Here is a 15,268-nt window from a genome sequence, read left to right on the forward strand (position 1 = left end):
CAGAAGTATTTCTCTTTGACCTACAGGTTCTTCTACTGATCGACATCCAAGTCTCCTACATCAATACCAACCACGAAGATTTCATTGGGTTTGCAAAGTACGTGAAACGCTTGATTGCCACAAGCATTCCCCCTGGTGGTTTGGTTAGAAAGCACATTGTGAATTTCTGCTACAATCCTACTACGTTTGAGAGCACATTCTGTGTCAGGATTAACTCTGAGTCGACCACGTAGGAGGTCTGAACCTCATGGCCATGAGGCCGTGTTTTCTCGATAAAGTAGTTGGCTCTTTCATTGTGCAGCATATGAAGTCATATGGGTCTTGGATAGTCATTATTTTTGGATGATGATCTGCAGTTTGTACTTGAACTCTCATAGATAAGCAGGAACAGATGCACATTTAAAATATGTTTGGGAACACTTTCTCACAGAAATTTGAAGCAACAAATGCAATTCACAGGATACAAGCTATTTTAACATCCCTAAATAAGAATATAGAGGTCTATTTTTTTTTTTTTAACTATCCTTTGTAAACTTAGATGGGATCTTTTTGGATGAACATTCTCTTTTCTACAGCGTGTTTATACTTCACATAATCTTGTCTATATATTGCTGTTCCATCATGCATGTATTCTGTTATATTTAAATATTCTACTGCTATATTCCTAGATAATGTCATATGGATATGCTTAGTTATTCAGGGCTGGTCATTCAGCAAGTGACATTTTCAAGACCCTGATTTCACCGTTTTTTTCCTGCCCTTTAGTGGGACCAGTTTTTGTTTGCTTTTGAGGGGTTTTCATTATAGCTTTAGAATATATCTGTGGCACGTACATGGTTCCAACTTCAAGTATATAAAGCATGGTCTATTTTATAAAAATATAAACTAAAAGGATCAAGTACCATTACTTGAACTGCATATTCAAGAAGAAGACAAGTAAAAATATATATAACAACAAAATGTATAACAATTTTATTTAATTATACTCTGACTTAGAAGCAACACATATGTAGATCATGTCAGTGAGACTACACAGTGGCCTGAGGGATTTCGAGGCATGTGTTAGGGAGCAAAGGCCCAATTATCCAATGGAAAATTGTCTCATTCTAAGTGTGGCTATTGTCGGGATGCCTTAACCAAGGGTGTAGACATATTTTGCATCCATTGTGTGGTAGTTAGATTTTTTCAACTATTTTCTGTCCTTGACCTATGTGTAAAGTTGTTAGAGCACAGTGATGAGTACGTCCCTTTGGTCAGTTGCACGTTTAGCCACACTACCCGTTCCAACTTCTAGACCGGGCTTTCCTCCACGGGCATTTCACATAGACCTGCCCCCCTCTCTTTTTCAGCCCCTGTGGCTCTCACCATCTGCACTGCTCATTTCCCTCTGCAAAATCACCAGTAGGAAGAAACCTAGACTCTGATATGCCTTTCTGTCCCTAGGCTTGGAAGTAAGGACCTGAGAATTTCTGCCCAGTTTCCAGCACCGTCAGTGAACTCTGTGTGCTGGTGCCAAGCACTACACTAGTTGCTATGGGGGAAAATATATATGGAAAAGAAAAAATATTTTTGTCTTTAGGAGCTTGCCTAATAATCGAAAAGTAGAGAGAAACACATGTAAAAAGTTAAGCTGACACATTCTCCATTTACTTCACTTGCTTCTTTGAGGAATTTAAAAGAACAACAAACCCTTGAATCATTTGAAATAACAGGAATGCTGCCTTTAATGTTGATTTTTATTGGTTACAAATGCCAGTTAGGTTCTTATAAAAATGTAGCAGATGTAGATGTAAACTTGGCACCGTAACTTAGGAGTGAAAAAGATGTTGCAACATTGCCCCTTTGTGGTACCTGGTTCAAGGAGGAAGCAGAGAAGAATCCTAAGGAGTTTGGAAAAGGCTTGTTTTTGAACAGGTTTTGTAATCAGTGCTGCAATTTAATTTCACCCTGGGGTCTTCTTGAAACGTCCCCTTCCCAGATTACTTACTTGTATTTTTTATAAACATTTATTTATTTTAAAGAGAGAGTGCGTGAGTGTGCTCAAGTGCAGGGGGCAGGGGTGGGTAGGGCTGGGGGAGCGGGAGAGAGAGAATCTCAAGCAGGGCCCCCTGCTGAACGTGGGGCCTCACGCGGGGCTCAGCCTCATGACCCTCAGATCGTGACCTGAGCCAAGACCAAGAGTTGGACGTTCAACCAGCTACCCTGCCCAGGCGCCCCATACACTTAATTTGTTTAAAGATAAGTAGTCCAGAGTTTCAATATATATTTTTTTAACCTCAGAAGCTGTTCAACTACAGTATTATATTAACTAGGTTTCCGAAGGCATATAATTTTCAAATATAAGTACTTCAAACTCAGCTTTTTGATGCAGTCTGTCCATAATCCAGGTGACTGCCCTGTTTTTCCAGCGGTGAGATAAGACTACGAACCTTTATTATGTTGGGGGAGAACAAGGAAGCATTGTTCAAACTGCTCTAGAAACCTAGCAGCTTTGCACAGTTTTCATCGATTTTAAACTGCACATCCAGACTTTCTTTTAAAGGACTGGCCTGGGAGTCAACAGTCTGGGTATTTTTTCCATGGTTTGTCACTGGTGAGCTTTGGGGTTTGGCAATTCAGTTAGCCATTCTATATCTCAGTTTACTGCTCTAGCAAATGGAATGATAAACGATCCCTGTCTTGTGTACCTTTCAGGAGTGTTGGAAGATCACGTTAATGAAGTTATGGGAAAGTATTTTTGCAAACTGTTGTGTAGACCGTAAAAGTGAGAAAGCGACACACACACACACACACACAAATTTGATTACTAGGCACCATTTTACTTTGTTATGAAATTTATGATGACTGGAGTATGATTGCCGCTGGAATATTCTTTTAGTTGCTGACATTGTCTCTAAATGAGACTCAGAGGTGAATGTTCTTTCCCTTTGTATGCAGAGTTGGAGTGCATTTCAGTGTGACATGGGACAATTATGAATATGAAGAAATGTTCATTTCAAAATCACTTAAGGGGTTGTGGTATTTTTTTGTGCTTTTAAAATTAAAAAAATATGGTTGTAGCTATAAATTTTAAAGTTGGCAGGAATGCTGTTTCCATCACAGAAGAAAAGTCAAGCCATATTTGAAGACAATTATGTAAGTATTTTTAAGTTCCAAAGATAGAAAATTAAGGTCTGGAGTTGAGAAAAATAGGCATTTATTTCACGAGATTTTTAGAGAGTCGCCAAAAGAGGGGGGGCACTTCTCATGTTTATAGGATGGTGATGGACATAGTATTTTACACACACATCTATTTTTTTCAACCAGGATGACTTTTGTTCTAAAAATTAAAAAAAAAAGAAAACAAATTGCTAAAATTAGATTAACAGAGTATTAATTCTCAGAGTAGGGTTCAGGACATCTCAAATTTGTCCCCTTCCCTCTGTAGACCGTATTGTACCATGATGAATGTGTGGAAATTTTTTTTCATCTCCCAGCTATTCATTAAACATGGACCATAAAATATGTACCACGTGTAGCGTGTCCAAGAAAGCACTGCTGTAGGCTTGCTTTGGAATTTCCTGATTTCTGAAAGCTTGATCTTTCAACTATAATATAGTTTCTGAATCTAAGAGTTGAGTATTTCAGAAGAAAATGTCAACTTTCCTCCTGACTTAAGGATTTTAATTTATCATTCTTCTCTGTTTAAAAAAAACCCCTACATTCTATATTTTTTACACAATACTGGTTTTTGTTATGCAAGAAAACAAAAGCTAGCCCAATTATTCTTTTACTAACTTCCCTTCTTCCCTGTAATCCTGCCGGATTTGAATAGAGAGGCAGGCTAGTTAGCTGAATGCCTTCAGAAGGGACTTTCACATTCTTGTGTTCTTCTTTGTTTGTTCCATGGGCACAATTTGCTTTCTGTCCAGCTTACGAAGTCCAGTGGTTTAAGAGAAAAATAGGCCCCAGATATAGACCGTTAGAGTAATATCTCTGAGCCATGAGCAGAAGACCAAGGTCCGTTTTTCAATCTGCTGGGTTGGTCTCAACACCTGTTTTCTCATTGTTGAAATGATACAGTGTGCAGATTTCAGTTCTTGTTATATGACTACCATGAAAATTCTATTGATTTTAATATTCATTGTATCTCTTTCCTGATCCTCTGGAATGTCTTTGTTGCCGTTTTATGAAAGGGGGTATTGGGAACCTTGGAACCAAATTCTAGACTAACGTTGGTTTTTCCCTTTGCATTCTTTTTTCCCCCCAATACATATTCTATTCTATTATTTTTTATTGTGTGTATATTTTTCATTTTTAAATTTTTTATGTATTTTATTTTTTCAGTGTTCCAAGATTCATTGTTTATGCACCACACCCACACCCAGTGCTCCATGCAATACGTGCCCTCCTTAATACCCACCACCAGGCTTAACCAACCCCTTCACCCCTCCCCTCCTATTATATTCTATTATAATAGTGTTTCTAGTTCCTATTATTTTTTTTTTAAGATTTTATTTATTTATTTGACAGAGAGAGATCACAAGTAGGCAGAGAGGCAGGCAGAGAGAGAGAGAGAGAGATGAGGAAGCAAGCTCCCTGCTGAGCAGAGAGCCCGATGCGGGACTCGATCCCAGGACCCTGAGATCATGACATGAGCCGAAGGCAGCGGCTTAACCCACTGAGCCACCCAGGCGCCCACTAATTCCTATTCTTTTTTTTTTTTTTTTAAAGATTTTATTTATTTATTTATTTGACAGAGAGAAATCACAAGTAGATGGAGAGGCAGGCAGAGAGAGACAGAGGGAAGCAGGCTCCCCGCTGAGTAGAGAACCCGATGCGGGGCTCGATCCCAGCACCCTGAGATCATGACCTGAGCCGAAGGCAGCGGCTTAACCCACTGAGCCACCCAGGCACCCCCACTAGTTCCTATTCTTATATGAGAATGTTCTCTCTTGTGGAATCAAATTTTAGGTATTATAACAAGATTATCCTTTTGACTTATTTGCAGATTCAGGAACTAAATCCTTGGTTGCTTACTGGGATTATTATCAGGTAGAAATATAGGGTTGAACAATAGGGCATCATTACTATCATCTATTCCAGTCAGTTATGAATTCTTTTTTTTTTTTTATCCTCAGTCTTAATTTTTATTTTAAGGGATCATCTTCATTTTCTTTTGCAATCAGCTTAGAAGATAGCCACCCCTTTGGTCAGATTTATTTATTTATTTAGCAGGTGAAGTATTTAAGATGACAGTTTTTACTCTAAATCCTTAATGATATTATATATACTATACTTGAGAATGTTTTGCTTTTTCATGGAAGAAAAAAGCCCAAACATAAACCTTTAGATTATCCATCTACTAGTCCTGCAGCACAATATTAATAAGGAAGTTTTACTGATAATTGGACGATTTATTCACTATGGCAGGGATATAACAAGAGCGGTTGTAAAGTGGCCAGTCTTGTAAGTCAGGAGCTCTGATCCTTGATCCACTGCTCAACCCACTTCAATATCTGATTGATATTATCTTCTAGATCTTCTGGTTTATTGCTGGGCAGTGGATGTACTATTTCTTCCTTGTAGGATGCTAATGCTTCTTCATAAAGAACTTGAAAAATTTCACACTGAATATTGTCTTTTAGTTTCTTTTCATTATAACCCCTTGTTTCAAGTCTTTTGTACAATACACTGTTACCTGCTTGCAGCACAAAAGCTATATGAAACCAGCGTTCAGGGAAGAAATCACAACCATGGTAATCAACAATAACTCCATCTTCACTCATTTGGCTTTCCAATTCATCAACTACTCTATCTTCATCTAAAATGGGGCATTCATACTCTTCATCATAGCCATCATATAACTGCCCTTCTCGAGCTAAATCACCCACATTAATGTATTTCAGTCCGGATCTTGATGCAAGTTCTTTGCCTAGCGTGGTTTTTCCAACCCCTGGTGTACCGGTGAGCAGGATGTTCGGAAGCAACATGGTCCTCACCGCGCTGGCTCCTCAGTTATGAATTCTAATGTTTTAAGCACCATTTTAAAAATAAGCAGACTTCTACTTTTCTCTTTCATTCTCAAATCTGTTATATTGAACATTATCTTCATCCTTAAAATGGATCTTAGGAGGTGAGTCATGCTTCTTTGATAGGCCCCCAAGTTCTGGAGGGTTTTCTTGCATAATATTTAGCCTGTGACTTCACTAAAGATCTTCAGGGGGAATCGACATCATGTAGTTTTCTTCCCCTTTTGGCTTCAGTCTGACTGGACGGAGCCAAGCTGGCCCATGGTGAGCTTCACTCTTGGGACTCTCGGCGGGCGCTCAGAATCCTCTTGGGTTAATATAAAAGAACATTCCGATGGAGCTTCTTAACTCCAGAGCACAGCTTCCCAGTAGAACTTTGTGAAGGGATGGGAGTATTTTGTAATCTGTGCAGTCCAGTACAATAGCTTCTAGACACACACACCTATTGGGTAGCTTAAATGTGGCTAGTACAACAAAAGAAATGAAAGCTAAATTAAATTTTAATTAATGAAATATTTTGATTGATATAGCCACATCTGGCTACCAGCAACTGTACTGGACGGCATAGTTCTAGAGTATGGTGAGTCCAGCTGGTTTCTCTGAGACCTTCACTGCTGACCCATACTTCACCGACAGCTTGGTGGTGACCTACAGTGGTAGCTACTAGGAGAGGAAAAGGAGATAAGTTCGTTAGGTGCTGCTTAGCCAATTCCAAGGCTTAGGAATGTGGAGTCAACTCTTTAAATGTTCTGTCACCAAAGTAGGAAGCATGGGCCTTTTCCTTATACTGCCTTAGTGTGTATGTTGCTGTTTTGCTATTATTTTCTCTATCATGGTCACTACTAAAGTTTCATTTAATTCCGTGTCTCCTCTACGAACAAACATGGTGGTGGAGGGAGAGGCACACCTTAACATTTGCCATGGAATGTGGGTCTTTGAGGGACTCCCATTTTCTTGGTTCACTTGAGCCCCTTAGACTTCCCTTTTTTCTTTCTCATTTGTCTTTCACTTTTCAGCCCACTGCAGCCTTTTTCCTTTCAAAGATTTTATTTATTATTTGAGAGAGAGATTGAGAGAACGAGTGGGAGGAGGGACAGAGGAAGAAGCAGACTCCCTGTGGAACAGGGCGCCCGACGTGGGACTCGATCCCAGGACTCCGGGATCATGACCTGAGCGAAGGCAGTCGCTTAACCGACCGAGCCACCCAGGCATCCGGTCCACTGCAGTCTTGTGTCTTCCACATTACTCTAATGAGACAGAACGGTTAATCCAGCAGATAATTCTGAGTCTTCATTTTACAACATAACGATTTCTTGCTGCAATCTGTTCCTTTGCTTCAGCACCCCTCCACTGTCTCCTGGTTCTCCTCTTTCTGGTGTAGCCGCACCTTCTGAGTGTTATTTTGGAGCTCTTTATCCTCTGATTGTGACTTAACAACTTTTTTTTTTTTTTTTTTTTTTTTTTAAATCATGATTCTCCCATAGATCCTCTTCTTTTCTCGCTTACTGCACTATCCCTGACCAGGACCTCCCGCCGCAGTGGTTGCAGTTACCACCTTTACCTGATGACTCTCCATCTAGACCCCATTTCAGAACTCTTTCCCAGACTGTGTACCATATTCCAGCACATACTAGGCACCTCTACTTGTATATCCTACAGAAGCCGTAACCAAATACTCCTAAATTAAAGTCATTGTGTCATCTTAGAATTTACTCCTCTCCATGGTCCCTCTCCCAGTTGCTCAAACCAGAAACCCAAGCATCACTCTCTCTCCCTTCTGCCCTCATCTTTGCTTCCTTCTGTCTTCACCAAGGCCATTTGATTCTGATTGTTTTAACTTGTCTGTTTCTTCCTGTCATCATCACTGCTACTAAAGTTACTCTTTTCTTGCCTGGGTCCCTACCGTAGTCTCCCTGCCTCTTGTCATGTGCGTTTTCATTCTGTCCTGGGTTCCCTATTACTTTCAGAGTAAAGTCTAAACTCGTTAGTATGGTTCCCGAGGTCCTGTAGACTCCATCTTCTGCCTACCTTTTCAGCTATTCTGTTGTTGCTATTTCTGACTGTCCCACCCCAGCCCTGTCATCTAGCCAGACTGACCACTTTTGGATCCCTCAGTAGACCATTCTCTTCCTGACACACCTGTCTACTGTCTACTGCAGACTTCTTCAAGTTACTTAAACTTCCTATTGCAGATAAGCATTAATATTCTAGTTAAAAATAACCTTGGTATCAAAATATAATTTCATAATATTTCTCTTTTTTAAAAATATTTATTTATTTGACAGACAGAGATCACAAGTAGGCAGAGAGGCAGGGAGAGAGAGAGGGGGAGGCAGGCTCCCTGCTGAGCAGAGAGCCCGATTCAGGGCTCGATCCCAGGACCCTGAGATCATGACCCGAGCTGAAGGCAGAGGCCTTAACCCACTGAGCCACCCAGGTGCCCCTCATAAATATTTTTTAAGAAACCCTTATTCACACTGTGCTAGATAATGCCAGGGGTCAGAGACTAAAGATACCCAGATTAATGCAACACACCATCAGCCATCCAGGGCCAGAGTCAGAGATCAGCCTATGACAAGGTCCTGGTTATATAATACAGACACAGACAAAGAGCTTTGGGAGTTCATGGGAAAGAGAGATAACTCGAGGTTTCTAAGAAGGCATAATCCAGAAATGGGACTCGATTGACTTTGAAGGCTGGGCAAGACTCCGCAGTCAGAGGGAGGGGGTCTAGGCTGACTGTTTCCTGTCTTCCCTGCTTCAGAGTCAATACTACCCATTCCAGAAGGTAATTTTACTAAAACACTGCTTTGATCATGCCATTTGCTGGCTCAGAAACTTTGAATACTTTTTGTTGCCTCTAATATAGTGGCCAAATCCATCATAATTGGCTTCAATATATAGTGATTGTACTAGATGGCTTTTAAAGTCATTTGACAAACCCAAGTCTATGATTATATAATTTTGTCATAATAGTTTTACTTTGCACAACTTCCCTACATACCTCATTTTCCTACCTTCTGGATTTGCTACTACTACTCCATTCTCTTGGAATGCAGTTGCTTGTCTTCCTTTGTTAAAGTTTAACCTCTTTTCAGGTTTTCTGTGAAAATCTTAGATCATATCAGACCAAAATAATCTTTTTTCTCTGGACATTTGGACCAGTTACTATGCATAGGGCTTATTTGGAAAATGGTCACATACCCCCTTGACACACTCCTTTGTTATTTGAATCTTTTATTATATGTGCACATGGATAAGGGTAGATGCGAGTACGCACAAAATAATTGGAGCTAAAAGATAATACGTTTTTATCTTTGAATGAATTCCATTGTGTTCTTCTTTTTATAAAAATGTAAGCCTCTTGCTATGTACTTTTTAAATCGTTAGGTCTCAGAAAATTAAACTAAATAAACCTAATTTGGTTTTGTGTGTGTTAGTGCTTCCAGTGGCTTGTATGTAGTAGGAATTTATATAATTAACAACAAACACACACACAAAATAAGAAGATATGAGGTAATTATATCCTACATTTGGAACAGAAGCACTTTAGTTTTTAGTTTTCTGTTACATCTTCACATATTTATTCTTAGGAAGTTTATTGTTCTGTATTATTTGTGTTTTGTGTATTTCACGACCCTCATCAGGTAAGTCGGAGGCTTCTGATTACAAGGACTACACTTATTTGTGTTTATATCTTCTACAGAGTGCCTTGCAGATAACTGGTCCCCTAAAATTTTTGATTTATATCAAATTAAAGCATTATATATAGGTATATTTTCAATATTGCAGATATAACCAACTAAATACCTGTTGCCAAGAACATGTCCAAAGGCTCAAATCAACTTGCAAGTCCTTACATGGCTTCCGTGAATACATCTTAATTTTTACTTATTTATATTTTTAAATTAAATTTTTTTAAATTCAGGTGTAGTTAGCATACAGCGTTCTATTCGCTTCAGGTATACAGTATAATGATTCGCAATTCTATACATTTCTCAGTGCTCATCACAATATGTGTGCTCTTTACCCGTCTGTCTCACTCATCCTCCGCCAGCCTGCCCTCGGGCAACCAGCAGTTGGTTCTCTTTATTTAAGAATGTTTCTTATTGTTTGTCTCTTTTATCTTTGTTCATTTGTTTTGTCTCTTAAATTCCATGTAAGAGTGAAACCATATGGTATTGTCTTTCTCTGACTGACTTACTTCAGTTAGTGTAGTAACTTTCTAGGTCCATCTGTGTTATTGCAAATGGCAAAATTTCATTCTTTTTAATGGTGGAGCAATAACTCATAGTATGCGTATATGTAAAATACTATACTATAATACTATATATGATATAATATAACATCATACAATATAATCCATATATTATATATTACATCTTTATTATATATTCATCTATCTGTGGACAGGTGGGTTGCTTGCATATCTTGGCTATTTTAGATAATGCTGAACTAAACGTAAAAGTGCATATGTCTTTGCAAATTGTGTTTTCATTTTTATTGGGTAAATACCCTTTTGTGGAATAACTGGATCATGTGGTAATTCTAAATTTTTTGAGGAACCTCCATGCTGTTTTCCTCAGTGGCTGTACCAGGTTGCATTCCTACCAATGGTTCTGAGGTTTCCCTTTTCTCTTCATCTTTGCTAGCACTTGTTATTTCTTCTGTTTCTGATTTTAGCCATTCTGAGAGATGTGAGGTGATGTCCCATTATGGTTTTGATTTGCATTTACCTGATGATTAGTGATGTTGAGCATCTTTTCATGTGTCTGTTGGCCATCTGGGTGTCTTCTTTGGAAAAATGTCTAATCAGGACTTCTGTCCATTGTTAAATTGGATTATTTGGTTTTCGGGTATTGAGTTATATAAATTCTTTATATATTTTGCGTACGTACCCCTAATTGGATAAACGTTTACAGTATCTCCTCCCATTCACTAGTTTTTCTTTTCATTTTGTTGATGGTTGCCTTTGCTGTGCATAGTCCCAGTACTTTAACATTAAATATCAAAGAAATTAATGCATTTTTTAAATAGGAATTTTATGGTTTCAGGTCTCACATTTAGGTCTTTAAACCATTTTGAGTTTATTTTTGTTTATGATGTAAAAAAGTGGTACAGTTTCATTATTTTATATGTAGCCTCCAGTTTTCCCAATGCCATTTATTGAAGAGACTATCTTTTTCCCATTGTATGTTCTTTCCTCCTTTGTTATAGATTAATTGACCATAAAAGCATGGGTTTATTTCTGGACTCTCTTTTCTGTTCCATTGATGTTATGTGTCTGTTTTTGTGCCTGTACCATACTGTTTTGATTGCTATAGCTTTGTAGTATATCTTAAAACCTAGGATTGTGATGTCTCCAGCTTTGTTTTTCTTTCTGAAGATTGCTTTGGCTATTTGGGGTCTTTGTGATTTCACACAAATGTTAGTGTCATTTGTTCTAGTTTTGTGAAAAATGCTGTTGGTATTTTGATAGCGAGTGAATGAAATCTGTATATTGCTTTGGGTGGTATGGACATTTTGACAGTATTGGTTCTTCCAGTGCATGAACACCACCTTGGTTAAGTTTATTCTTAGGTATTTCATTTCATTTTTTTATTTTTTGAGGGTGGGGAGGAGCAGAGGGAGAGAAAGAATCTTAGGCAGGCTCCATGCCACCCTGAGATCATGACCTGAGCTGAAATCAAGAGTCAGAAGCTTAACCGACTGAGCCACCCAGTTGCCCCAGTGTTTTATTCTTTTCGGAGCAATTGTAAATGGGCTCGTTTTCTTAATTTCTCTTTTTGCTATTTCATTATTAGCATATAGAAATGCAACAGATTTCCACATAGTACTTTTGTATCCTGAGACTATTGAATTCATGTATTCTAGTAGTTTTTTGGAGGATTATTTCAGGTTTTCTATATGAAGTATCATGTCATCTGCAAATAGTGAGTTTTACTTCTTCCTTACCAATCTCTCTCTCTATAGATTTACTTTTACTGCCTTTTCTTGTCTGTTTGGTGAGGCTAGAACTTCCAATACTATGCTGAACAAAAGTGTTGAGAGTGGACGTCTTGATTTTGTTCCTGTTCTTAGAGGAAAAGCTCTTGTTTTTTCACCACTATGTTAGCTATGTGTTTTTCATATAAGACCTTTATTGTGTTGGGGTTTGTTCCTTTTAAGCCTACTGTGTTGAGAGTTTTTATCATGAATGGGTATTGTGGTTTGTCAAATGCTTTTTCTGCATCTAATGAGGTGACTATATGGTTTGTCTCTTTTCTCTTGTCGATATGATGTACCGTGTTGACCGATGTGCGAATATTAAACTGCTCATGCATCCCTGGAATAAATTCCACTTGATCATGGTGAATGGTCTTTTAATGTTTTGTTGGGTTTGTTTTACTGAGGTTTTGTTGAGGATTTCTGTATCTGTGTTCATCAGAGATATAGGCCTGTAGTTTTCCTTTTTTGTAGTATCTTTATTTGGTTTTAGTATCAGGGTAATGCTAGCCTCAGAATGAATTTGGATGCTTTCCTTCCTCTTCTATTATTTGGAGTATTTTAAGAAAAATAGGTATTAACTCTATTTCAGATGTTTGGCAGAATTCACCTATGAAGCTGTTGGTCTTGGACAGCTTGAATAGGTGTTGCTTGTTGGAGATTTTTTTTTTTTTTTTAATCTGATTCCGTTTCACTGCTGGTAATGGGTCCATTCTAATTTTGTTTCTTCCTGATTCCATTTTGGAAGGTTATATGTTTCAAGGAATTTATCCATTTCTTGTAGGTTGTCCTATTTGTTGGCATATAATTTTTCATAATATTATCTTATAATCCTTGCTATTTCTGTGGTGTGCGTTATTTCTCCTCCTTCATTTCTGATTTCATTTATTTGAGCCCTCTCTCTTTTTCTTGATGAGTTTGGCCAAAGATAAAGAATTTTGTTGGTTTTTTTTCCAAGTACCAGCTTCTGGTTTCATTAATCTGTTTTATTGGTGGGGGTTTTTTGTTTTTATTTTTTGTTTTTTTGTTTTTGTCTACATTTCATTTGTTTTTGCTCTAATTTTGATTATTTTTTTTTCTTCTACTGGCTCTGGGCTCTGTTTTTTCTTTTTCTAGCTCCTATGAGTATAAGGTTAGGTTGCTTATTTAAAATTTTTCTTGCTTCTTATAGTAGGCCTGTATTGCTGTAATCATTCCTCTCTGAACAGCTTATGGTGTGTCCCAAAGATCTTGGACCATTGTGTTTTCATTTTCATTTCTCTCCATGTATTTTTTATTTCCTCTCTGATTTCTTGGTTTAGTAACATGTTATTTAGCCTCCATGGAAAATCTATCCATTGATGTTAGTGGGGTATTAAAGTTCATTACTTTTTTTGTGTTACTGTCAGTTTCTTCCTTTATGTCTGTTAATTATTGCTTAATGTATTTAGTTGTTCCTATATCAGGCCTACAAATATTTACCACTGTTATATCCTCTTGTTGGATTATTGCCTTTATTAGTATGTAATGTCCTTCTTTGTCTCTTATTACAGTCTTTCTTTTAAAGTCTATATTGTTGCCACCTTAGCCTTCTTTTTGCTTACATTTGTATGGTAAATGCTTTTTTATCCCTTCACTTTCAATTTGCAGTTATCTATAGGTCTGAAGTGAATTTCTTGTAGGTAGCCCATAGATGGCTCTTGCCTTTTTTTTTTTTTTTTAATCCATCAGTCACCCAATGTCTTTTGATTGGAGCATTTAGTCCATTTACATTCAATGTAATTATTGATTGGTATGCACTTATTGCCATTTTGTTACTTGTTTTATGGTTGTTTTTATATTTCTGCCCATGTTCCTTCTCTTGCTCTCTTCCCTTATGCTTTTATGTCTGTCTTTACTGATATGCTTGCATTGCTTCCTCCTTATTTTTTGCATATCTATTACAGGTCTATTTTATGTATATGATATCATACTTTACATCCTCTTATTTTGTGAATCTCTTGACTGATTTTTATAGATTTAACTGATTTTATTGCCTTTGTGTTTTAACCTCCATACTGGTTTTATAACTGATCAATGTAATACTTTTATTATGTTCATATTTAATTGTGAAATTTTATCCTTTCACAGTTTTCTTATTTCTTTTCTTTCCATTGAAAGGATTCCCTTTAGTGTTTCTTGTAAGGCTGGTTTAGTTGTGATGAACTCTTTTAACTTTTGTTTTCTGGGAAATTCTTTATCTCTTCTTCTGCCCTGAACGATAGCCTTGCTGAGTAGAGAATGTTTGATTGCAGGGTTTTTCCTTTCTTCACTTTGAATATACCATGCCACTTTCTTTGGGCCTGCAAAGTTTCTGCTGATAAATCAGTTCATAGATTTATGGGGTTTCCCTTGTATGTAACTGTTTTCTTTTCTCTTACTGCTTTTAAATTTCCCTCTTTATCACTACTTTTGGCCATTTTAATTACTATGTGTCTTGGCATGGGCCTTCTTGGGTTGATTTTGTTGGGAGTTCTCTGTGCCTCCTGGAATCAGATAGCCATTTCCTTCTACAGATTAGGGAAGTTTTCAGCTATTATTCCTCAAATAAATTTTTTGTCCCCTTTTCTTTTCCTTCTGGGATGGCTATAATGCAGAAGTTACTATGCTTGATGATGATGCTGAGTTCCCTTAATCTATTCTCATTTTTTTTTAATTAATTTTTTTCTTCTTGCTGTTCGGTGTGGTTGCTTTCCAGTGCTCTGTCTTCCAGCTTGCTAATCCATTCTTCTGTCTCCTCAAATTTACTATTGATTCCTCTGGTGTATTTTTAATTTTATTTATTGAGTTCTTCATCTCTGATTGGTTCTTTTTTATATTTTCTATCTTTTTGTTGAAGGTCTCACTGAGATCCCCCATTCTTTTCTCAAGTCCAGTAAGTATCTTTATGACCATTACTTTGATTTTTTTTTTTTTTAAATCAGGCGTATTCTTGTCTTTGTTTCATTTAACTCTGTTGCTGTGGTTTTGTCCTATTCTTTAATTTGTGACATATTTCTCTGTCTCCTCATTTTCTCTAACTGTGTTTGTTTCTATATATTAAAAAAGCAGTTATGTCTCCTGGATCTTGAAAGTAGTGCTTTTATGAGAAAGAGGTCCTGGGGTGCCCTTGTAGCACAAGGTCCTCTGCTCACCAGAACCAAGCACTTCAGGGATATCTCATGTGTGGTTTTCATGTGCCCTACTATTGTGGCTAAGCCTTCTTTGCCTTTAGTCCAGCGAGCTGCAATGGCTCTCTTGACCTGTTGTGGGCA

General features: G+C 37.6%; 2 protein-coding genes across 8 annotated transcripts in view; one reads left to right on the forward strand and one right to left on the reverse strand.

Annotated features, from left to right (window-relative positions):
* The window catches only part of DNM3 (dynamin 3), a 535,131-nt gene that overhangs the window by 226,329 nt on the left and 293,534 nt on the right, over positions 1-15,268 (forward strand). For all 7 annotated transcript variants that reach the window (XM_032317383.1, XM_032317386.1, XM_032317388.1 and 4 more), the window contains exon 12: positions 27-97. In XM_032317383.1, coding sequence (XP_032173274.1) covers positions 27-97 — 71 coding nt within the window. The remainder of the gene's footprint in view (positions 1-26; positions 98-15,268) is intronic.
* Positions 5,439-6,298, reverse strand: LOC116575830 (adenylate kinase isoenzyme 6-like). The gene has a single exon (XM_032317394.1). The coding sequence runs from the start codon at positions 5,970-5,972 to the stop codon at positions 5,454-5,456; it is 519 nt and encodes a 172-aa protein (XP_032173285.1). The 5' UTR covers positions 5,973-6,298; the 3' UTR covers positions 5,439-5,453.

Source organism: Mustela erminea, chromosome 17 (genome assembly GCF_009829155.1).
Source record: "Mustela erminea isolate mMusErm1 chromosome 17, mMusErm1.Pri, whole genome shotgun sequence".
Classification (NCBI taxonomy): domain Eukaryota; kingdom Metazoa; phylum Chordata; class Mammalia; order Carnivora; family Mustelidae; genus Mustela; species Mustela erminea.

Excerpts from the sequence above, each read along its gene's own strand:
- LOC116575830 (XM_032317394.1), bottom strand. The coding sequence starts at position 5,972 with ATGTTGCTTCCGAACATCCTGCTCACCGGTACACCAGGGGTTGGAAAA.